The 25,545-nt window shown below is 37.9% G+C and overlaps 1 protein-coding gene across 1 annotated transcript; it reads right to left on the reverse strand.

The window, feature by feature from the left end:
* Positions 1 to 1,292: 1,292 nt before the first annotated feature.
* LOC147000517 (uncharacterized) lies at positions 1,293 to 25,473 on the reverse strand. The gene is made up of 5 exons (XM_085832773.1): positions 25,268 to 25,473; positions 10,812 to 11,413; positions 4,682 to 5,024; positions 4,375 to 4,435; positions 1,293 to 3,078 (listed from the first exon to the last, which is right to left on the reverse strand). Exons 3-5 carry the CDS (start codon positions 4,713 to 4,715, stop codon positions 1,293 to 1,295), a joined length of 1,881 nt encoding a protein of 626 aa, XP_085688899.1. The 5' UTR covers positions 4,716 to 5,024; positions 10,812 to 11,413; positions 25,268 to 25,473.
* Positions 25,474 to 25,545: the final 72 nt, after the last annotated feature.

Raw genomic sequence — 25,545 nt, forward strand, 5'->3', positions numbered from 1 at the left:
TCCTGCAAACTATATAAGCCTTCAATCACCAAAAAGTTGTTCTGACTCCCTGCCGCTGGTACTGGATTGATCATTCATTGTCCATTTGCACTGGGCTTGTGAACCTGAAGTTTGCTGTGTGCTCCCATTGACCTTATGAACCAATATCGCCTTATGATCCTTGAGGGCATGGAGACATACACTGAAAATTCTATACCTAGGTTATCTTAGTTTGTTACAACTTATTATATACTTAATTCATACCTTGTTTAAAAGGTGTGTGTGTAAATATGTACAGTTACATTCTTTTTATTTTTTTATCTGTTCTCATCTCCCACTTTATATCTGGACCACAGTACACATCCCTCCACTTCTCTATATCCCTCCCAAACTAACATCACACCCATATATTCTACCATTTCCCCTGAAAAAAGAGCAGCATACTTGGGGATAGCAAATGAACAAGGCATACCATATTTTAATAAAAATAGGCACAAACTCTCATATCAAACCTAGCAAAGCAAATAATTAAGACAAAAACCATCTCGAGAGTAGGGAAAAGAAACAGACACACCCACCCACTATATTCCCACAAACTATGTTGCATCCCTTAGAAGGTGACTGCTAACAAATGGCTTTATTAGATTGATTACATTTACAGGGTTCTCACAAGAATTTGTTTTTAAAATTCCTTTTCAGACCACCATAACAAAGCCTTTACGACATTCACTGCATTATCAGGGTTTCTCATTAGTATGTATTCTTTTATGTGCTTGAAGCTGACTGTGTCATGCAAAGGTTTTACCACGCTAATTACATTCATAGGGTTTTCTCCAGTATGTGATATTTTATGATTTCATGGAGTACTGTGACATGAGAATTCTTTTCCACATTGTTTACATACACAGGGTTTTTCTCCTGTATGGGTACTTTTATGGAGTTGAAGATAGCTGGGACATACAAAGGCTTTGCCACGTTGACTACACTCATAGGGTTTCTCTCCAGTATGTGTTCTTTTATGGATTCGAAGACTACTGTGACATGTAAAGGCTTTGCCACATTGTTTACATTCATAGGGTTTCTCTCCAGTATGTATCCTTTGATGACACTGAAGATGAACAAATTGTGTAAAAGCTTTGCTACACTGGTAACATTCATAGGGTTTTTCTCCAGTATGTATTTTTTTTATGATTTCGAAGAGTACTGTGACCTGCGAAGGCTTTGTAACATTAATTACATTCATATGGTTTTTCTCCACTATGTGTTCTTTTATGGATCTGAAGACTTCTGTGATATGCAAAGGCTTTTCCACATTAGTTACATTCATAGGGTTTCTCTTCAGTATGTGTTATTTCATGACATTGAAGATGAACAAATTTTGTAAAGGCTTTGCCACACTGGTTACATTCATAGGGTTTCTCTCCAGTATGTGTTCTTTTATGGATTTGAAGATATCTGCGACATGCAAAGGCCTTGCCACATTGATTACATTCATAAGGTTTCTCTCCAGTATGTGTTCTTTTATGGACTTGAAGAGTTCTGTGATATGCAAAGGCTTTGCCACATTGTTTACATTCATAGGGTTTCTCTCCAGTATGTGTTCTTTCATGGATTTGAAGGTATCTGCGACAGGCAAAGGCTTTGCCACATTGATTACACTCATAGGGTTTCTCTCCAGTATGCGTTCTTTTATGGATTTGAAAAGATTTGTAACATGCAAAGGCTTTGCCACATTGTTTACATTCATAGGGTTTCTCTCCAGTATGTCTCCTTTCATGGATTTTAAGATAACTGTGACATGTAAAGGCTTTACCACATTGTTTACATTCATAGAGTTTCTCTCCAGTATGTGTTCTTTTATGTCTTTGAAGATTGCTGTGACCTGCAAAGGCTTTGCCACATTGATTACATTCATAGGGTTTCTCTCCACTATGTGTTCTTTTATGGATTTGAAGACTACTGTGACATGTAAAGGCTTTGCCACATTGTTTACATTCATAGGGTTTCTCTCCAGTATGTATCCTTTGATGACACTGAAGATGAACATATTGTGTAAAGGCTTTGCCACACTGGTTACATTCATACGGTTTCTCTCCAGTATGTGTTGTTTTATGTTTTTGAAGATTTCCAAGACATGCAAAGGCTTTGCCACATTGATTACATTCATAGAGTTTCTCTCCAGTATGTGTTCTTTTATGGATTTGAAGAGTTCTGTTATATGCAAAGGCTTTGCCACATTGATTACATTCATAGAGTTTCTCTCCAGTATGTGTTCTTTCATGGATTTGAAGAGTTTTGTGATATGCAAAGGCTTTGCCACATTGGTTACATTCATAGGGTTTCTCTCCAGTATGTTTTCTTTTATGGATCTGAAGAGTTCTGTGATATGCAAATGCTTTGCCACATTGATTACATTCATAGGGTTTCTCTCCAGTATGTGTTTTTTTATGGATTCGAAGATATCTGCGACATGCAAAGGTTTTGCCACATTGATTACATTCATAGGGTTTCTCTCCAGTATGTGTTTCTTCTTTATGGATTTTAAGAGTTTTGGAATATGCAAAGGCTTTCCCACATTGGTTACATTGATAGAGTTTCTCTCCAGTATGTGTTATTTTATGACATTGAAGATGACCAAATTGTGCAAAGGTTCTGCCACACTGGTTACATTTATAGGGTTTCTCTCCAGTATGTATTCTTTTATGGATATGAAGAGTATTGTGATGTGTAAAGGCTTTGCCACATTGTTTACATTCATAGGGTTTCTCTCCAGTATGTATTCTTTTATGAATTTGAAGATTGCTGTGATTTGCAAAGGTTTTCTCACATTGATTACATTCATAGGGTTTTTCTACAGTATATGTACCTTTACGGATTTCAAAATGGCTGTGACATGAAGAGGTTTTACCACACTGGTTACCATCATAGACTTTTTCTCCAGTATGTGGTCTTGTATGTATTTGATGATCAGTATAAGACATGAAAGATCCAGTGCTCTTATATAACTGATGATGATGGTTTCTTGCAAATGCTCCATCATATTGAATATATTCAAATGGTTTCTCTCCAGCATTAATTGGTCCATCCCTTTGAAGATGCCTGTGATATAAATAGAGATTAACACATTAGATATTTTCATAGTATTTCTCTACAATAAGATTTTATTTAAGCCTGTGTATGCAATTGGTACATGTATAAGTTTTACTCATTAACTATACCAATGAATCATTTATCTGTATGGATTAGGTTAACAATCTATTCTAATTGTAAAGAGGAATCAGATATAATAAGGTTCTGTCATGTTGTTTTTATCCATGTTGGTTTGATTCATTATGCTTATTATTTACATCTTTAAAAGTACCTGTGATGGAAAGAGCATTTATTACATGGCTCAAAGTTAAAATATCTTTTTCCTTTATGATGTTTTTCATATATTTGACAAAATGTGCAAGCATTCACAGATTTACCACAATGGTTGGATTCATGAATATTCCTATAATATGAACCATACAACATTTGGAAAGTTCAACAGGAGAAACAGAACATTTCTACATTACTAATACTCATAGGGATTTTCTGCAGTCTGAGGTTTTTGATGTATTCACAAAGAAGTTATGATTTTAATTAATTGTACACCTTCATAATTTTCAACAAATTTATTCTAAGTTGGGAAAATTAACCAATCTTCTAATTGTCCTGAGAGAGCTATATTGGTTTTATGTCAAAATGGCTAAGGCAGAGAAATTGTATCATTTATGTTCAATGAATAGATGATAGATTAGAAAGACAGATACATAGACAGATAGACAGACACATAGACAGACAGAGATATATCTGTCCCATATAATACAACTACGTAAGGAGAATAACAAAATATATATACCTTTTATTCACTTAGTTTTAATTTTGGTTCCTCATAGACATGTGGCATTTAGATTAAGGTTTCACAACAAACTTTTTCACTTCCATGAACTTCCACACTCAATAATATAAGCAACTTTGCCACAAGTATATGAGTAACATCAGTATACTATGGACTGTTTGCATATCAGACAGTTTTGGATATAAACTGATTTCATATTCAATGTGTACACTTTTAATACTAGCTGAGTGGTATGAGACTAAACAGACTGGCAGATCTACACTGTAGAATGAATGGGGCTGTGCTTGAAATGGTACTGTCTGTTAAGGCAGTATTTCCGTGTTTTCTGTCTTACAGGAAAGCCTTACAAACACAATCAAATACCTGACACTGAGTTGTCCTTTTTGTGAGTATTTAATAATCAGTATCCATAAAACTGTGCTTATTTACACCCCTGATTTTAACTAAAACTTCAAGAACAAACTAAGATTTCTTCAAAGGCATATTTGGATCAGCATGCACAAGAAAATTACCATCTGGGTCTTCCAGAATTTTCACAATCTTCTTCAATATTGTCATCTTCCCAGTTATAGCCTAGAAGACAGTACAAGGAAATACATGATATATTTGTGGAATTCAGGCAAAATTTAAGAAACTATTTTCAGTGATCCTTACAAACAAGCCTAATTTATTCTCATCATTCTTCCTCCTTCCCAAATGAAATTGTAGAGGTACATCAATAACAACAAGAAAAACAAACAAACACAAACACATACAACCACACAACTAAAATACAGTTGCCCCCTCTTTCAAAAGAAGAAACAACAATCACAATCTTACCTATGGCAGTGAGGTTCTTATAGGTTTCGAGCATCACATCTTTGTAGAGACTCTTCTGGGAAGGATCCAGCAAAGCCCATTCTTCCTGAGTAAAGCTCACCAGTACATCATTGTACGTCACTGCGTTCTAAAACATCCCATGTATATGTACAAAAGTAGCATGAGAATGAAATATTAGACATGTACATTTCATTGACAATATTTTCAAATAATGTTGGTAGTTCGCCCACTTGTTACTTTACACAGAAGTTATAATGTACTCATGATCACCAAGTCATATTTGAAGGAAACTGAATAATGAGTTCTCATCTGTCATTTCTTCACCCTTTGAGTTGGAGAAGGTCTTCGAAGACAAAAGCCAATGAATACACATAAAGAGACAAGCAAAAAAAAAAAGATCAATAGTAGTAAGCACACAGAGATATTGTATGAAATATTGTCATTACAAAAGTAATGAACAAGATGCTTAGATTCGAGAATGCATTTAATTACAGCACTGAGGATACAGAGGCACAAATATCTCATTGTTCTTGATGCCAGCTTGGTATAGGCAATGAGTTCTAGGATAGTCAGAGTTGTATACTATGTCACAGTATCCCTTACAAAAGAAAAAAAAAAATCAATTAAAGAATCAAATCACCTCTAGCCTAGAGACACAGATCAGTGAAAAAATGCAAGTATCATTGGATTTTTGACGAAGAATAGGTCAGATTAACTTAGAAGATGTAAATAGAAGAAATCTGCTTAGTTATTGTTCCCTGAAAACTTGATAAATATATAAATATAATGGCCCAGTTTCAATTATTTAGGAGCTAGCTTTGTTACTACAGGCACTGACATTTGGCATACCAATGACTGACAAGAATTCCCTTAGAGCAGAAACTCTAAGGGAAGGCTCTGAGGCCCAAATGTGGGTAACCTTAGTCAAATATGTAACAGCTTGAATATGGAATCTGAAGAAACCACCTCCAGTACATGGACAGGGCCCCAGTAGAGGCTCTCACATCCAACATTTTCACCTCAAAGTTGTTCCTTACTAAAAGGAATGTGGGGACAATCATGGAGCTGAGCATGAACAAATGGCTGAACATTCACTGACCCAACTTGGAATCCATCCCCTGGGTGGTCACCAAACCCTAACATTATTACTGATGCTATGTTGTAACTGCAGACATGAGCTTAGCATCTTAGCTTAGTTCTTTGAGAGGCTCTACCAATAGCTGAATGAGACAGTTGCAGATACTCACAGGCAAGTTCTGGATAGATAGGATTAACATAGTAAAAATAACCACACCCAGATACCCCTTCTCTCAGAACATCTCTGTAAGCCCAGCCTGGTCTTTTGGCACCTATGAACACATACCTGTAACATATACCACAAAACCCACATGAGACAACAGATACTGAAGAAAAATATCAGATCCTATTACAAAACACTATACTCAACAAAAGTTGAAGAAATGTAGATGAAATGGACTGTTTTCTAGACAGTTACCAATACCAAAGTTAAATCAGAATCAGATAAACCTTCTAAACAGTCGTATAACTCCCTAAAGAAATAGAACCAGTCATTAAAAGTCTCTGTTAGTGCCAGGACATTCCAAACCCAGGTGCTAACAATGTGACCCATGACCTGTGTTGCCAAGCCAACAACCTCAATCCCAGAACCCATTCTGCTCACCTCCCACCCTTACTTGTGTGATGTCATTTTCCATATAAATTAGGAGATCAACCTCTCCTCACTCTCTTTCTTCTCTACCCCTCTACTTGCCTTGCTGTCCCCTTTGTCTATACACAATAAACCTCTCTCATGTGAAACCCCTTGGGATTGGTGCACTGTTTGGTATATCTGGTAAATAAATATTAATATTAATATCAATAATATATGAGTCTCCCAACCAAAAAAAAAAAAAAAAAAAACCACCCAGGATAAGATGGTGTTAATGTAGAATTCTATCAGATCTTCAAAGAAGAATACCAATACTCTTCAAACTATTCCACAAAGTAGAAACAGAAGGAACACAACCCAGTTCATTCTATGAAGCCACAGTTACACTGAGTACTCCCCCTTGGAGATGGAGTGGTTTCTGTGTAATCAGGAATTTTTCGCAATTTCTTTTCATAGAGGATTCATAAGAGATTTTTTTGTTTTTTTTTGTTTTTTCTTTTTTTGTTTAAGGCACTTATTATTGAGGATTTTTGCGTCGATATTCATAAGGGAAATTGGTCTGAAGTTCTCTATCTTTGTTGGGTCTTTTTGTGGTTTAGGTATCAGAGTAATTGTGGCTTTATAGAATGAGTTGGGTAGAGTACCTTCTGTTTCTATTTTGTGGAATAGTTTGTGAAGAACTGGGATTAGATCTTCTTTGAAGGTCTGATAGAACTCTACACTAAACCCATCTGGGCCTGGGCTTTTTTTGGTTGGGAGACTATTAATGACTGCTTCTATTTCTTTAGGGGGTATAGGACTGTTTAGATCATTAACCTGATCTTGATTTAACTTTGGTACCTGGTATCTGTCTAGAAACTTGTCCATTTCATCCAGGTTCTCCAGTTTTGTTGAGTATAGCCTCTTGTAGAAGGGTCTGATGGTGTTTTGGATTTCTTCAGGATTTGTTGTTATGTCTCCCTTTTCATTTCAGATTTTGCTAATTAGGATGCTTTCCCTGTGCCCTCTAGTGAGTCTGGCTAAGGGTTTATCTATCTGGTTGATTTTCTCAAAGAACCACCTCCTCGTTTGGTTGATTCTTGGAATAGTTCTAGTTTCCACTTGGTTGATTTCACCCCTTAGTTTGATTATTTCCTGATGTCTACTCCTCTTGGGTAAATTTTCTGCGTTTTTTTCTAGAGCTTTTAGGTGTGTTGTCAAGCTGCTAATGTGTGCTCTCTCTAGTTTCTTTTTGGAGGCACTCAGAGCTATGAGTTTTCCTCTTAGAAATGCTTTCATTGTGTCCCATAAGTTTGGGTATGTTGTGGCTTCATTTTCATTAAACTCCAAAAAGTCCTTAATTTCTTTCTTTACTCCTTCCTTGACCAAGGTATCATCGAGAAGAGTGTTGTTCAGTTTCCACGTGAATGTTGGCTTTCTATTATTTATTTTATTGTTGAAGATCAGCCTTAGTCCATGGTGATCTGATAGGATGCATGGGACAACTTCAATATTTTTGTATATGTTGAGGCTTGTTTTGTGACCAATTATGTGGTCAATTTTGGAGAACGTACCATGAGGTGCTGAGAAGAAGGTATATCCTTTTGTTTTAGGATAAAATGTTCTGTAGATATCTGTTAGATCCATTTGACAAGGGAGCTAAAACCATCCAGTGGAAAAAAGACAGCATTTTCAACAAATGGTGCTGGCACAACTGGTGGTTATCATGTAGAAGAATGGGAATTGATCCATTCCTATCTCCTTGTACTAAGGTCAAATCTAAGTGGATTAAGGAACTCCACATAAAACCAGAGACACTGAAACTTATAGAGGAGAAAGTAGGGGAAACCCTCGAAGATATGGGTAAAGAGGAAAAATTCCTGAATAGAACAGCAATGGCTCGTGCTGTAAGATCGAGAATCGATAAATGGGATCTCATAAAGTTGCAAAGCTTCTGCAAGGGAAAAGACACTGTCCATGAGATAAAAAGACCACCAACAGATTGGGAAAGGATCTTTACCTATCCTAAATCAGATAGGGGACTAATATCCAATATATGTAAAGAACTCAAGAAGGTGGACTCCAGAAAATCAAATAACCCCATTAAAAAATGGGGCTCAGAGCTGAACAAAGAATTCTCACCTGAGGAATACTGAATGGTAGAGAAGCACCTGAAAAAAAAAATCCAACATCCTTAATCATCAGGGAAATGCAACTCAAAACCACCCTGAGATTCCACCTCACACCAGTCAGAATGGCTAAGATCAAAAATTCAGGTGACAGCAGATGCTGGCGAGGATGTGGAGAAAGAGGAACACTCCTTCATTGTTGGTGGGATTGCAAGCTTGTACAACCACTCTGGAAATCAGTCTGGCGGTTCCTTAGAAAATTGGACATAGTACTACCGGAGGATCCAGCAATAGCTCTCCTGGGCATATATCCAGAAGATGTCCCAACAGGTAAGAAGGACACATGCTCCACTATGTTCATAGCAGCCTTATTTATAATAGCCAGAAGCTGGAAAGAACCCAGATGTCCCTCAACAGAGGAATGGATACAGAAAATGTGGTACATTTACACAATGGAGTACTACTCAGCTATTAAAAAGAATGAATTTATGAAATTCCTAGGCAAATGGATGGACCTGGAGGGCATCATCCTGAGTGAGGTAACACAATCACAAAGGAACTCACACAATATGAACTCACTGATAAGTGGATATTAGCCCAGAAACTTAGGATACCCAAGATATAAGATACAATTTGCTAAACGCATGAAACTCAAGAAGAATGAAGACCAAAGTGGGGACACTGTGCCCCTTCTTAGATTTGGGAACAAAACACCCATGGAAGGAGTTACAGAGACAAAGTTTGGAGCTGTGACGAAAGAATGGACCATCTAGAGACTGCCATATCCAGGGATCCACCCCATAATCAGCTTCCAAATGCTGACACCATTGTATACACTAGTAAGATTTTGCTGAAAGGTCCCAGATATAGCTGTCTCTTGTGAGACTATGCCGGGGCCTAGCAAACACAGAAGTGGATGCTCACAGTCAGCTATTCGATGGATCACAGGGCTCCCAATGGAGGAGCTAGACAAAGTACCCAAGGAGCTAAAGGGATCTGCAACCCTATAGGTGGAACAACATTCTGAACTAACCAGTATCCCGGAGCTCTTGACTCTAGCTGCATATGTATCAAAAGATGGCCTAGTCAGCCATCACTGGAAAGAGAGGCCCATTGGATACACAAACTTTATATGCCCCAGTACAGGGGAACACCAGGGCCAAAAAAATGGGAATGGGTGGGTAGGGAAGTGGGGGGGAGGGTATGGGGGACTTTTGGGAGAGCATTGGAAATGTATTTGAGGAAAATACGTAAGAAAAAAATATTAAAAAAAAATAAAATAAAAAACACTCGGAAAAAAAAAAGTTAGATAAAAATGTATAAGCACTTTTTAGAATAAATTTTTATATTTATGATTTCTTAGACACACATTTACATAATCCTATTAAGTCCAGTATACAGAGAAAATAATATGTGTATTGATAGATGTGCTGCATGACATGATATGATCAATATATATTAAAAATATGTTTTTATTGTCATGTATTTCTTACATATTCATGATTAGTTTGTGGCAATTAAATAAAAAAATTGCGAGAAATGACACAACTATGTATTCATACTTATTATTAGTTGTGCAAATAAAAGTTTAAATTCTTCATAATGGAAGCTTTACCTTCATGACATGCTACTCTAAAATGTGGACACTCCTACTACAACTCATGCATTGCATACCCCTCGTTTACTCAATATGTATCTTGACTGTTGACTGGACTTCCAATTATTGCTGAAGCTATTACAGAAGTCCTCACATTGCTGCTGAGTGATGGCAGCAGGATATCCAGTCCAAATGTTCATAGTCTTCTTCAACTCTTCTGATCAACCTATTAAGTTTTATTTTTGTTTGTGTGTTTGTTCCTTTCTGTTCATCTTTATCTATACCTGCATCTTTTGTTGTTGTTGTTGTTGTTTTGAGACAGGGTTTCTCTGTATAGCCCAGGCTGTCCTGGAACTCACTTTGTAGACCAGGCTGTCCTGGAACTCAGTAATCTGCTTGCCTCTGCCTTCCAAGTGCTGGGATTAAAGGTGTATGCCACCATGCCCGGTCTATACCTACATCTTAAGTCTTATGTTTTTCTTCTTTTTTTTTCAACCACATTTTTAACACAGATTTATTTATTCATTTTAATCATTTACTTTATAAGTATTGAAAGTGGATTTATTAGAGTGGGTCTCATGCTGTGGGCCAATTAGTCCAAACAGAGGTGTAAATCAATGGGAATTTGAAGAATCCAGTAGTGCTTCAGTACTTGTGCCTGAGTATCAATATCTCAGCTGGTCTTCAGTATATACTGGAATCCATATAGGAAAAAAAAATACAAGTTAAAGAATGTACAAAGTATGTTACTAATACCTCACATCTTCAAAATTCACCTCAAAATCCATACTGGGGAGAAACCTTAAGCATGTAAAGAATGTATGACAGTCTTCACTGCTATCTCTCATGTTCAAGACAAAATCATTGATAGCATTTTTGAAGAACAAGATATTCTCTTCTGTATGAAATGATCATACATTTTGTAGCCACTATAGTATTGACATTATGGTATCTTCTTGAGACAATAGTAAAGGTTGTTTTCAATTTCAAAGTTATTCATTCTTTGTCTCAATCCACAGTTAAAGTATTATTCCAATGCCTTCTTTAATTTCTTTCTGCCTTCTGATCATGAAGCTCTGACTATTAGGATGGCATGATGAAATTTATATATTCCATGAATAACTGCTAATAAAATACATAATGAAATTACTAATAGGAGAATTTTAGAGCAGTCCTATGGATGGTATCAGAAGGTCAATATAACTCAAACTTTGTATATTTCAATTAAATTATGTTCCTGTGTTCTCATCAAAAGCAGAAACTGCCAACGTGTTGAGAATTGAGTTTCACAGTACATTCTCCACAATATAATTTTTCCATGGAGAAATAATCATGAAAACCCACCAGCAAGATTTGTCCTATATTTAGAAACGTAGAACACTGAATTATAACATATATACCACACAGGTTAATAGCTTTGATAGAGAGAGTCTTAAAAGTTGTCAAATGCTCACACTAGGCAACATGGAAAGTGAGTTTTCTGCCTATCTTACGATATGTTTTATACATGTAAACCTGAATTTAATATGGTTAGTGGTATAGGAAATTCAAGTTGTGGTAATGAATAAAAATTAATCATTCTTAATGATATAAAGCAAAATATCTATATGAGTGCAAGATGACTGATAACATTAAACTATATCAACCTGTTTCTATGTAACCACTGTAATGTTAATTCTCTTTCAGATCCAATGTAATTGAGAGAAATTAGCTACTTTCTTTAGGAATTTATTTCAAATACAATGCAACCTGAAATTATTTGTACAATATCATTCTCAATGGCTGTATCACATATTCTAGTCACTGTATCATAGCTAATCATGTAGAATATTAATTTAACATATATATGCCTTTTATAAAATACATTTTTAATCATTATTTCAAAAATATTATTTCCTATCTTATATGATAGAATAGATCTTGATGCTTTCACAAATAAGTCAGTGTATGGAAGGTGCACAGAGCACTTCTCACACTAGAACAAATGTTGACTTATTACTTGAACTGAAAAAAAAATCCACCAGTTCAAATAACATAAACTTTGAGATGAATTTATAATATACGCCCCATTTGCTCTAATAACAGTGGTGTCAAACTTACAAATTTTACAAGAGTACATCAGGTTTTTTTAGGGGGAGGACAGGTAGATTTACTTTTTTATCTTTTGATATAGGGTCTAATTTTTTTTCAATATATATGAGCAGTATTTTCCAAGGGCTATGTAACCCTCAAAACACAATTGAGAGCACTGTAAGCAATGAAAGATGATCTAAAGAAACAATTTCAGACAATGAAGTATACAGTGGTCTGTGTTAGTAAGAATGATATTTTTATGCCATTCTATAAAGTAATATAGAAGCAAATCACAAAAGTTCCTAAGACATTGGGAAAATGAACTGCAAAAAAGAAAGGCCTATTGTGGCCCACATGACTGCCTTGATTCACAATTGTTGATTTTAGGTGCCAGCAGTAGAGAAGGAAGCTCAACAATTGCTAAGCCTTCATTTTGCCAAAGGTGCAGAGAGGTTCATCCTCCTTGGAAACACTTGGAAACTAACTGACTCAGTCCTTTTTTTCAACTATTATACAAGGTTACTTGGTGCTGGGAAAGTTCAAACTGCTAAACTTTTATTGCCCTTTCTGTCTGTGAGGACACACAAGCCACACAAGTCTCAAGCCAAAACTAAAAGTAAGAACTTCAGGATTGCCCACGAGTGTCTTAGAAACAAATTCTGTGCAAGTTCCACCTATCACCAAGTGTGTATTTCTACGCAGACAACATTTCCTCAAAGTTCAAACAGTCTTAAAACCATTTCTCAGCCTATACTTATTAAAGCAAACTTACTGATTAAGCAAATGCTTTACCAAAACATTTCACTCATCCAAACACAAAGGATTTACTCTGCATTTCATTTAAAGCCAGACATAAAAGCTTTCCTTTACATATCATTACACACAACTGAATGTTGATGAGAGCATATGGACTAATTCATAAGTCTTTGAAATAGCAGGTCCATTCAATGGTTTCTCCAGTTGTGGAGGTAATTTCAGATTTAACTAGAATTTGATACACTTGATGGCAAATTCAATGCATAAACACCAAAATTAATTGTATCATTCTACAGTCAGGTTGTCATATTAGCTATTATAAAATTGTATGCGTCATCTCCAAGAAGCTTTTAAGTATGATGGAAGGATAAGGCCTTTAAATGCCCTGTGTTCTTCATCCTCAAGAGTACACCAAGACCTCCAAATACTTGGGTGTTGGCTTAACCTGCTGCTCTGAAGATTTTATATTGGTAATAAAATGTGTGGAGTATTTAGGTCTTATGGGCTCTCCAAAACAGCATTATTTGCTTCACCTACATGGACTCCACCTCTTAATTGATGGTTTTCACAGGTAACTACCAAATCTCAGAGTCACAGAAAGCCAGAAGAAAGAGTTGGATACCATACTCTAAAGACAGATGCCAAAGGATTTGAATGCTAGGTATTCAATTTGGGTCATCAGTAAAAGAAGGGAGCATTCTCAAATGCTCTGGAAATTTTACTTTTCACGTTTTACTTTTATATATGTGGAATTCTTGAAAGGGCATGAACTTTTATGCCTGTGTGCACACTCATACTCACACACACACACACACACACACACACACACACACAAATTCATTTTCATAAGTACAGAAAACATCCATTAGAAACAGTGACATAAGACTGTGTGCTCCATCACCCCCTTCCCTCCCATGCACACATCTCACAGCATGACTCCCAGAAGTTCTGACATTACCAGACTCACAGGTGAGTCTTCCACACCTGACCTAACTGGGATCCCCATCCTGGGCCCCAGAAGACACAGTAACTCCCACCCTGCCAGAGATACACACTTCTGGTCTGAAACAGTGCCCTGGAACAGCACCAGTACCCTAACTCCGCCTAGACCCAGAGTCAGCTTGACTCCCAGGATGTTTGGCACAGCCAGGCTCATAGATCAAGTGCTCCAGAACCCCCCTCCCCACACCCAGAGACAGCCTGAACCAAGGAGGCCCAACCCAAGGAGGTTCTTAGGAGGGACAAGCACCAGTCAGAGACAACAACGTCACATAACAACAGAGATAACAGGATGGTGTGAGGCAAACACAAGAACATAAGTTACAGAAACCAATGGTAGTCGGCAACATCACAACCCAATTCTCCCAATACAGTAAACGCTGGATATCCTAACCCATCTGAAAAGCAAGATTATGATCTAAAATTCCCACCTCATGAAAATGATAGAGGATCTTAAGGAGGAAATAAATATCTCCCTTAAAGAAATAGAGGAGATTATTAGAATTGGGAACAAAACACCCATGGAAGTAGTAACAGAGACAAAGTTTGGAGCTGTGACGAAAGGATGGACCGTCTAGAGACTGCCATAATTGGGGATCCATCCCATAATCAGCCTCCAAACGCTGACACCATTGTATACACTAGCAAGATTTTGCTGAAAGGACCCTGATATAGCTCTCTTGTGAGACTATGCCGGCACCTATCAAACACAGAAGTGGAGGCTCACAGTCAGCTATTGGATGGATCAAGGGATCTGCAACCCTATAGGTGGAACAACAATATGAACTAACTAGTACCCCCCCCCCGCACCCCACCTCGGACATTGTGTCTCTAGCTGCATATGTATCAGAAGATGGCCTAGTCGTCCATCAGTGGAAAGAGAAGCCCCTAGGTCTTGCAAACTTTATATGCCTCAGTACAGGGTAACACCTGGGCCAACAAGTGGGAGTGGGTTTGTAGGGTAGGGGGGTAAGGTATGGGGGACTTTTGGGATAGCACTGGAAATGTAAATGAAGAAAATACCTAATAAAAATAATAATAAAATATATGAGAGATAAAATGAAAAAAAAAAAAAAAGAAATACAGGAGAATATAGCAAAATAGGTTCAAGCCCTTAAACATAAATCCATTAAAGAAATGGAGAAAACAACAATCTGAAACAATAATTTGGAAAGTAAGAAGTCAAAGTATCATAATTAGAATTCATCATACAATAATATACATAGTGACTCTAAAAATTCCAGTACCAACTTTATATAGGTGATAAATACTCTCAGGAAAATGGCTTGATACAATGTTAACAAACAAACAAATAAATAAGTAAATAAATCAGTAGACCTCTCCTATGCCTCCTATATACAAAAGACAAATAGAGAAAAATCAGAGAAACAAAACAGCTTCAAATAATGTAAAAAGGTTACAGTAACTTTAAAACAGAAACTGAAGTACATGCATGATAAAAAGTTCAACCTTGCCAGGCAGTGGTGGCGCATGCCTTTAATCCCAGTGCTTGGGAGGCAGAGGCAGTTGGATTTCTGAGATGGAGGCCAGCCTGGTCTACAGAGTGAGTTCCAGGACACCCAGGACTGCACAGATAAACCCTGTCTTGAGCAAAACAAACAAACAAACAAACAAATAAATAAAAAATAATTAAAAAGTTCAACTATGTGAAGAAACTGAAAAAGATATAAGAAGATGGGGAAATCTCTCATGCTCGTAGATTAGTATGATTAATAGCCATCTTGCCAAAAGTAATCTACAAATTACATAAAATCCCTTTCAAAACTAAAAAACTAGATAGTAATAGAGCTTGAAAGGATAATTTCCAGCTCCCAGGACAAAAACCCTGGAGAGCCAAAGCCATCTATTACAATAAAATACCGGCAATATAGCCAGGCAGTTGGTGGCGCATGCCTTTAATCCCAGCACTTGAAAGGCAGAGGCAGGCAGATTTGAGTTCGAGGCCAGCCTGGTCTACGGAGTAAATTCCAGGACACCCAGGGATACACAGAGAAACCCTGTCTCCAAAAAATAAAAATAAAAAAACTGTGCAATATATTGGCACACAAATACACAATTGATTATGGAATTGAGGTATAGACACAGATATAATTCCTATGACATACACACATCTGGTGATTGCTAAGGAACCAAAAAACATACAAAAAAAGCCAATAACAATAAACAAAGAAACAAACAAAACATACCAAAAAACACATAGCACCTTCAACAAGTGGTGCTTGTTAAACTATAACATGCTCTACATGCAGAAGAATGTGCAAACAAATCTATATTCTTTATCCTGAACAAAATAGAAGTCCAAGTGGGTTAAACACTTAAAACCAGACACACAGGACCTGATAGAAGAGAAAGCGGGAAATGGCCTTGAGTGCACGGTCAGAGGAGACACATTAGTGGTCTTATGGGAGGAACACTAATAGTTCAGGCAATAAGAACAGTAATTAGTAAATTGGACATCATGCAACTGTGATGTTTCTGGAAGGCAAAAATCTAGTCAATGGGACAAGAGACAGACTACAAAATGGGAAAAGATTTTTGCCATATCCAAATCTCATAGTGTTATATAATACAAAAATATGAGACATAATATACAAAGATATATACAGACCTCAAGAATCTAGATAGTCTAAAAATAAAAACAAACAAACAAAAACAGATAAAAAGCCGGGTTCATATATTAACAGAGACTTCTCAACAGAGGAATCTTCAATGGCTTAGAAACAAGTATTCAACATTATAGAAAAGGAAAGGAAACCTTCTATGTCATTAAACATGTCAGAATAGTTAAGATCAATAACAGAGTGACTGTTCACGTTACAGAGAATATACCTCTGCAGCTTGTGAGAGACTGCAAACTAAAACAGACACTGTGTAAATCAATATCATGGTTGTCAGAAAAAGGGGAATCCATCTACCTCAATACCCAGATATACCATTCTCTTGGGCATTGTGGTGGTTTGCATATTCTTGGCTCAGATAGTGGTCTTATAAGGAGGTGTGGCATTGTTGGAGTAGGTGTGGCCTTGTTTGAGCAGGTGTGCCACTATCTGGCTTGGGCTTTAAAATCCTCATGCAAGCTGCCTGGGAGACAATCTTCTCCTAGGAGCCTTCAGAAGAAGATGTAGGTACTCTCAGGTCCTCCTGCACCATGCCTGCAAGGATGCTAGTGCTCCTGCCTTGATGATAATGGAGAGAATCTCTGAATCTGTAAGCCAGCCTCAATTAAATGTTGTCCTTATAAGAGCTGCCTTGGCAGGCTGGAGAGATGGCTCAGCGGTTAATAGCACTGTGTGCTCTTCTGAAGGTCCTAGGTTCAAATCCCAGCAACCGCGTGGTGGCTCACAACAGTCCATAACAAGATCTGACTCCCTCTTCTGGAGTGTCTGAAGACAGCTACAGTGTACTTACATATAATAAATAAATAAAAATCTAAAACAGAGCTACCTTGGTCATTGTGTCTCTTCACAGCAATAAACACCTAAGACAGGCATACATGCAAAAGTTTCTCCATCTACAATAGACTTGATCAACTCTGTTGATAGGAGATTTATTTGTACTAGCCAGATACTAAAAACAAAATTATATGTCCCACAGCTGAAGTATGGATAAGAAAAAAAAAAGGTACATTTACACCATGGCCTATCACTCCTATCACTCAGCTGCTCCTTCTACAGACCCTGATAGGTTAGAGGAAGAGGAGAGATATAGAGGGAAGCATGCACCTTTCTGGAAAGGGGAAAAACAACAGACTCCATGGTAAGATTGGGGTGAATGTGAAAAGAAGTGGGAGGGATCATTTAGATGGGAATGTAGGAAGAGAGCAGGAGATACAAGAAGAAAAGAGCTGGAATTGGGAATTTCCAGGTTAGTATAGGAACTCAGTGTACTGAAAACCTTTAGGAAACAATGAGGGCGATCCTATTGACCATGACTAAAGGAGTTTCTGAACTGGCCATCTTTATAGCCAGCAAGGCTGCACTGTGATGAAAGGTTTGCATTTCCTTGAGGTGTTGGCCAAAGAGGTCTCTAAAGATCTCATGCTGATTTTCGGGAGAAAAATTGCTCACTGAAAACTGACCTCAGGGACTCATTCTTGAAGACAACTTTGACACAGCCAAATCAAACTGAAAATCAAGTGTGTAAAGGCTTGGGTCTTTCACCCCTATGTTCTAGTCTCTCTATAGAGAGAGGGTACCCCCTGGGGCACAAAAAGAAAATCCTGGACATAATAAAAGCTACAAAACCCTCCAGCTGCAATCACTCCAGCCTGAATATAGTGCTGAGCTAAGGGTGTGACACTTTTTTGAGTGTCCAACCAATATTTGGATTAACTTGAAGAGCTGGACATCAGAGGGAACCCATGACTTACACTGTCTGGATTTCTAGGAATCCTCACATGGACTTATTAGGCAAAAATGGGGCTGGCATGTGTGTTAGCTAGGCCTTATTCCTCTATGTCGTGGCTATTAGCATGGGCATTTGAATACTTTCTCTCACTGGGAGCAGGTGCTTCTTTTGCTTGGTCTTGACCCTCTTTTCTTCCCATTTGCTTGCCAAGTCCAGGCTCAAAAGGAGAGCTTTCATCATGGCTTTTCTATCTTGTTTTGAGAGAACAGAAGAAGGGGAGGGGATCTATGGAGGAGTGCGGGAAGCGGGTGTGGCTGCAGGCCCAGTGAAACCCCCTTGTTTACTGCCTTGCCTGAGCATGAGCAGGAAGGCTGCATGTGTGGGCTGCCTGACAGGCTGGACAGTTCCTTGTGATCCAGATCCATCACCCTATCTGTGAAGGTTCTGAGCTAGAGCCTGGAGCGTTTGTGAATTCTGATTGGATGAGGTGGGGTGGAGCTAGAAGGAGGTGAGTTGGTGGGAGTAGTAAGTAGTGAGTTGTTGTTTAGCCCTTGCCTTAGGTAGAAGCCAGAAGTAGAATAGGAGTAGTAGCCCTTGTCCTACGAAAAAGCTGCTGGGGAAGAGAGCTGTAAAAGAAAAAGCCCAAAGTAAAGTTGCTGCTTGAACCCGACCTGTGTCTATGCTGTTCCTGTTGCCGCCCACCCAGGGATGCCAACTACAGAGGATGAGGATAGAGGAGGGTTAGGGTAAGTGAATGGAGTGGAGGGAGGAAAACAGTGGCCTTGGTACACTGTATGAGAGAAGAATCTAGTTCCAACTAAATGAGTTCAACATTTCCTAAGTGAAAACTCATGGAAGAAGGGAAACAACAATAAACAAAGAAGAGCATAAAATGAATACAAGGAAAGCATTATTTTGATAGATACAGTTCTCATTCTGTTTGGGTACAAGATGAACATCATGCAGGAGTTCATGACAAGCACATTCCTAGGCCCTAACTTAATTTAGGAAATCAGAAGTTTTGCTCACCTTAAAGTGAAAACTACACACACACACACACACACACACACACACACACACGACATAAAACTCACTCATGTCATTTTCTTGTGTTATTTTTCAATAGTTGGAATAGTGGAATTACAGAGGTAACTGCTCACTGAATTCTAAAAATATTCTTGCTTCCCTTTAAGAAAACCTAATGTTTGAATTAATATTCAAATAAAAAATACATCTTTTTGGCCGGGCAGTGGTGTCCCATGTCTTTAATTCCAGCACTTGGGACACAGAGGCAGGCGGATTTCTGACTTCCAGGCGAGCCTGGTCTACACAGCGAGTTCCAGGACAGCTAGGGCTACAAACACACACACACACACACACACACACACACACACACACACACACACACACACAACAAAACTGTGTATCAAAAACCAAAAAACGAGAAAATAAAAACAAACAAAAAATCATCTTTAATGTTACAGAGTATTGATGATACATTCATTATATAATACATTAAGTCTTTCTAGTTTGAGCCAGTCCCTGAGCAGACCTTGGCTGCTAGCTGTGCACCCAATCCCACAACACCTAGAGGAAGGTGCACTCCAAGGTGCTCTAACACACCCAGGATTACAGGATAATAGGATTACAGGATGGCAGAACTTAGTCACACCAGGATTTCAGGATCCCAAAGGCATCTTGACTCCCAGGAGCTCTTATACCCAGGATCTCAGGATCACAGACAGAGCTGGACTCTGAGTTCTGACACAACCACAATAACAGGAGAGACACGCTCTAGTCAGAGACAGTGAGTGCAAGTAATAATAGAGATAATCAGATGGGGAGAGGCAAGAACAAGAACATAAGCCACAGAAACTAAGGCTATCTGGCATCATCTGCACCCAGTTCTCCCAGCATAGCAAGTCCAGGATACCCCATCACACTGGAAAAGGTTTAGATTTAAAATCACTTCTCATGATGATAATAGAGGACATTTTTTAATTGGATATTTTCTTAATTTACATCTCAAGTGTTCCCGGTTTTCCCCCTCCTAAAAGCCCCTTATCCCATACTCCATCTCCCTGCTTCGCCCTTCACCATCAATTACCATAGATGGAGAAACCAAGATATTCCGTGACAAAAACAAATTTACACGATATCTTGCCACAAAGCCAGCCTTACAAAGGATAACAGAGGGAAAATATAAATCAAGGAGGGAAACTACACTCTAGAAAAAGCAACAAAGTAATCTTTCAACAAACCAAATAGAAAATAGCCACAGAAACATAAAAATAATATAAAAAATAACAGGGAGCAGCAATCACTATTCCTTAGTATCTCTTAACATGAATGGACTCAATTCCCTAATAAAAAGATATAGGATAACAAACTGGATGCATAAACAGGACCCAACGTTTTGGTGCAAACAGGAAACTCACCTTAGTGTCAAAGACAGATACTTACCTCAGAAAAAAAGTGCTGGAAAACAATTTTCCAAGCAAATGGTCCCAAGAAACAAGCTGGAGTAGCCATTCTAATATCAAATAAAAGCAACTTTCAATCGAAAGTTGTCTAAAAAGCATAAGGAAGGACACTTCATACTGGTGAAAGGGAAAATCTACCAAGAGGAACTCTCTAGTCTGATCATCTACGCTCCAAATGTAAGGGCAACCACCTTCATGAAAGAAATGCTACTAAGCCTGTAAGCACACGTTGCTCGTCACACAATAATAGTTGGAGAAGTCAAAACTGCACTCTTATCAGTGAACTGATCATGAAAACACAAAATAAACAGAGACACACTGAAACTAAGAGAAGTTATGGACCAAATGGATTTAATAGATAGTTATAGAAGATTTCATCCTAAAACAAAAGAAAATACCTTCTTCTCAATACCTCATGGTATCATCACCAAAATTAACCATAGAATCAGTCACAAAACAGTCCTCAACAGATACAAGAAGACTGAAATAATTCCATGCATCCTGTCAGATCACCAAGGACTAAGGGTGGTCTTCAATAGTAACAAAAAACAACAGAAAGCTGACATAAACATGAAAGCTGAACAATGCCCTATTCAATGATAATTTGGTCCAAGAAGAAAAAAAGAAATTAAAAACTTTGTAGAATTTAATGAAAATGAAGGCACAACATACCAAAACTTACGTGACACAATGAAAGCAATGCTAAGAGGAAAACTCAGCTCTGAGTGCCTCCAAAAACAAACTGGAGAGAGAGCATGCACTAGCATCTTAACAGTACACCTGAAAGCTCTAGAACAAAAAGAAGAAAATAAACCCAAGAGAAGTAGACAGCAGGCAATAATCAAACTCAGGGCTGGAATAAACCAAACAGAAAGAAAAGGAACTATGCAAATAATCAACAAAACTGGTTCAAAGAAGCTGGTTCTTTGAGAAAATGAACAAGATAGGTAAACCCTTAGGGCACAGAAACAGTGTCCAAATTAACAAAATCAGAAATGAAAAGGGAGATATAACAACATAAACTAAAGAAATTCAAAAAGTCATCAGATCCTACTACCAAAACCATATATTACACAAAACTGGAATATCTGGATGTAAATGGACAAGTTTTTAGACAGATAATAAAAACCAAAGTTAAATCAGGATCAGATAAATCATGAAACAGTCCCTTAAGCCCCTAAAGAAATACATGCAGTCATTAGGAGTCTCCTAAACAAACAAACAAACAAACAAACAAACAAACAAGCAAACAAGAAACGCCCAGGATAGACAGTTTTAGTGCAGAATTCTATCAGACCTTCAATGAAGACGCACTACAAATACTCTTCAATCTAGTTCACAAAGTAGAAACAGAAGGAACGCAACCCAATTCATTCTATGAAGCCACAGTTACACTGAGTATTCTCCCTTGGAGATGGTGCGGTTTCTGTCTAATCAGAAACATGTCACAATTTTTGTTCACAGAGGACTTCATAAGAGATTTTTTTCCACTTGTACCATGTTTAGTGGTGTTTCAACCAGAGTTTAAAAACTGGGGGAAAAAACAGATACTACTGATCTCTCCTCCAAATAGAGCAGCTCAATATTCTACAGCTCTCTTTGTGAATTCAGATGAGCAAAATGGTTTGTATGTCTCTGCAGCCACTCACACTTCTTTGTAATTTCAGGACAACAACTGAAGCCCACATGCAAAACAATAGCAAAGAACAATTTAATGTCTGCTCTGTGCCAAGCACCATGCACACCTGAAAAACCTCTGAAACTCAAAACTCCTTATATGGCCTCGAATTTAATTTCCATGAAACACAACATGTGGCTGGTAATTCAATTAAATTCAAAAAATTAAAATAAAATCAAATTAAATATTCAAAAGAAATTAAATTAAAAACGTTGCAACAATTGAAGGTAGATGTGGCCATAAATGTGAAAACAAGGAGTGGTTAGCGGGAGGTGAAAGAAAAAGGAAATAAAAAGGAAAGGAACATGGCTATTCCTAGACATGGTGGAACAGAAAGTTTATTGCAGATATATGGGAGAGTGGAGTTAGAGACAGGCACATCTTAGAGAGTGACCAGGATCAAGTGGAACCAAAGCCATGTGAAGAGAGGAAGGAGAGGAGAGGAAAACCAGACTAAGTGATGAGGTGGGTAAATGATAGATGAAAAAGATATTCTAACAAATTTGGGTGGATTACATAAGGAAGGGGAGCAGGGAGATGTATACCCCAATCCCTAGGATCCAGGGTGGGTTTTGTTAGGCATACACTATAAAGGGTAACTGGTGGATTTGGGGATAAACTGACATTCTGGCCTGCTTTGATTTGTTAAATAGGCACCTAAGCCATTTGTGCTGGGCCATAAGACATAATAACAGTGAGAAAGGATAAACCTAAAGGATTTAATTATAATATCAAAATGTATTTTTAAAAGTTGAAATTGTCTTTATGATTGAAAAGTTATCCAAGTATTAGATAAACCAGGTATTACTCATACATTTCTCTCCCAATGCACACTGTAAAATTGGAATAGTAAAATTCCTACTAGGCACAGACACAGAAATTTGTGAAGCACTTAAGTGTTGGTTGAATTCATGTACATACAGATATTTAGTTTACAAAAATTAATTCATTTCCTTCTCTAGATTCTTGATTGTCTTGTTCTGTGAACCACCTAAATTTTCAAGTTTGGACTTTTATTGATCATCTAACATTGATAACATTAATATTATTATCACTGATAATAGAAGGTATTTTCAAAGAAAGCTCCCTCCATCATTCTTCCCACTCCCTTTGGTTGCTGTGAATACACCATTTTCAAAGTTGGTCAGTGAAATCAATAGTTACCAACGTCCCTCTTGATCTATAATTTCCCCTAGAAAGTCGTGGAGGGAGGAGAACATTCATTCATTCATTTCTTCATTCATATCTCTCTGTCTTTTTCACTCATTGACCAGTCAGGGCTTATCCTGGAAGAATTTATATGCTTCTGTTCAGGCATTGGACAGCAGCAGCAGGATTAGGTGTTCAAAGAAATTACACAGCAAAAGGTAAGCCTGGGCTATAGAAGAAATTCCTCTAAAGAGAAACAAATAATCATAGCAGTTGAGAAAACGGATAAAATACTTAAATTCTCCAGAAACACTAAAGAGAAAAAAAAAATCTAGATGTTCAGAGAAATTCTAAGAAAATGAAACTGTAAAAGTGTTATCAAGAATTGACTTCTTTAAAAGATAGATATTATTGAAAGTATGAATAGCTACAGTGTCTTTCAACAAGAGCAGGCCATTACCTCGTAGGCAAATACAGCAAACCAGTAGCCAACATCAAATTAAATGGAGAGAAAACTTAAAGCAATCCCACTAAGATCAGGGACTAGACAAGGTGGCACACTTTCTCCATAACTATTCAGTATAGGACTTGAAGTCCTAGCCAGAGCAATTCGACAACAAAAGAAGATCAAGGGGATACAAATTGGAAAAGAAAAAGTCAAAATATCATTATTTGCAGAGGACATGATAGTATCTATAAGTGACCCTAAAAATTCTACCAGAGAACTCCTAAACCTGATGAACAACTTCAGTGCAGTAGCTGGATATAAAATGAACTCAAATAAATCAGAGGCCTTTCTCTACAGAAATGATAAACAGGATGAGAAAGAAATAGGGAAACGACACCCTTCACAATAGTCAAATAATATAAAATACCTTGGTGTGACTCTAACTAAGGAAGTGAAAGATCTGTATAAGAACTTCAAGTCTCTGAGAAAGAAATCAAAGAATATCTCAGAAGATGGAAAGGTCTCCCATGCTCATGGATTGGCAGGATTCGTACAGTAAAAGTGACTATCTTGCTGAAAGCAATCTACAGATACACTGCAATCCCCATCAAAATTGGAACTCAACTCTTCACAGAGTTAGAAAGGGCAATTTGCAAATAATTCTGGAATAACAAAAATCCTAGGATATCAAAAACTATCTCAACAATAAAAGAACCTTTGGTGGAATCACCATCCTGAAACTCAAGCTGTGGTACAGAGCAATTGTGATAAAACAAAACAAAAACAAACAAACAACCCCCTGCATGTTACTGGTACAGTGACAGTCAGATCAATGGAATTGAATTTAAGACACAGAAATAAACTCACACAAAGGAGCTCAAACCATCCAGTGGAAAGAGGACAGCATTTTCAACAAATGGTGCTGGCTCAATTGGCGGTTAGCTTGTAGAAGAATGCGAATTGATCCATTCTTATCTCCTTGTACAAAGCTCAAAGCTAAATGCCAAGACAACAACTTGTAGAATACACGAAAGAAACTTAGCCTGTCTGCCTTTGGCATCCTGCTAAGGTGTTTCTATACACAGGACCCTGCTCGAAAGGTTTTGTGAATATTCAGCCCAGATAGTGAAGTTACGCGGGTGCCACTGTTGGGTCCAGAAGCGGCTAAAACCACGAGGCAACTCACAGGTGCCTGCATGTAGCGCTGGTTCCGACCCAGCCTTCCATAGGACCCACCACACCCGATCCCGCTCCTCACCTCTGTGGGAAGTGACAATATCCTCATCATGTCGCACTTTCAGAACTTGCCTGAGCTTCCTTCACAGTACCCAGCAGCACACAGGACAAATCACTTAAACCTGCTTAATTACAGGGAACCAGCGAAATGGATTCCGGAAAAACCACCCTCCTCTTATGACTGGCAGATCCCCCAGGGAATCAGGAAAAAGCATTCCGGAAGAACCACCCTGCGCTTTTGACTGGCAGATCGCACATGGAACCAGCAAAATGCCTTCCGGAAAAACCACCCTCTTCTCA

The sequence above is a fragment of the Mus caroli genome, unplaced genomic scaffold (genome assembly GCF_978045245.1).
Source record: "Mus caroli unplaced genomic scaffold, Mus_caroli_1 scaffold_18, whole genome shotgun sequence".
NCBI classification, from domain to species: Eukaryota; Metazoa; Chordata; class Mammalia; order Rodentia; family Muridae; genus Mus; species Mus caroli.

Bases quoted from the DNA above. Each gene is read 5' to 3' on its own strand.
- LOC147000517 (XM_085832773.1), bottom strand. From the start codon at position 4,715: ATGCTCGAAACCTATAAGAACCTCACTGCCATAG. The intron at 4,436-4,681 runs GTAAGATTGTGA...ACTGTCTTCTAG, and splicing joins TAAGAACCTCACTGCCATAG to GCTATAACTGGGAAGATGAC. The intron at 3,079-4,374 runs GTAATTTTCTTG...TTTATATCACAG, and splicing joins AATTCTGGAAGACCCAGATG to GCATCTTCAAAGGGATGGAC.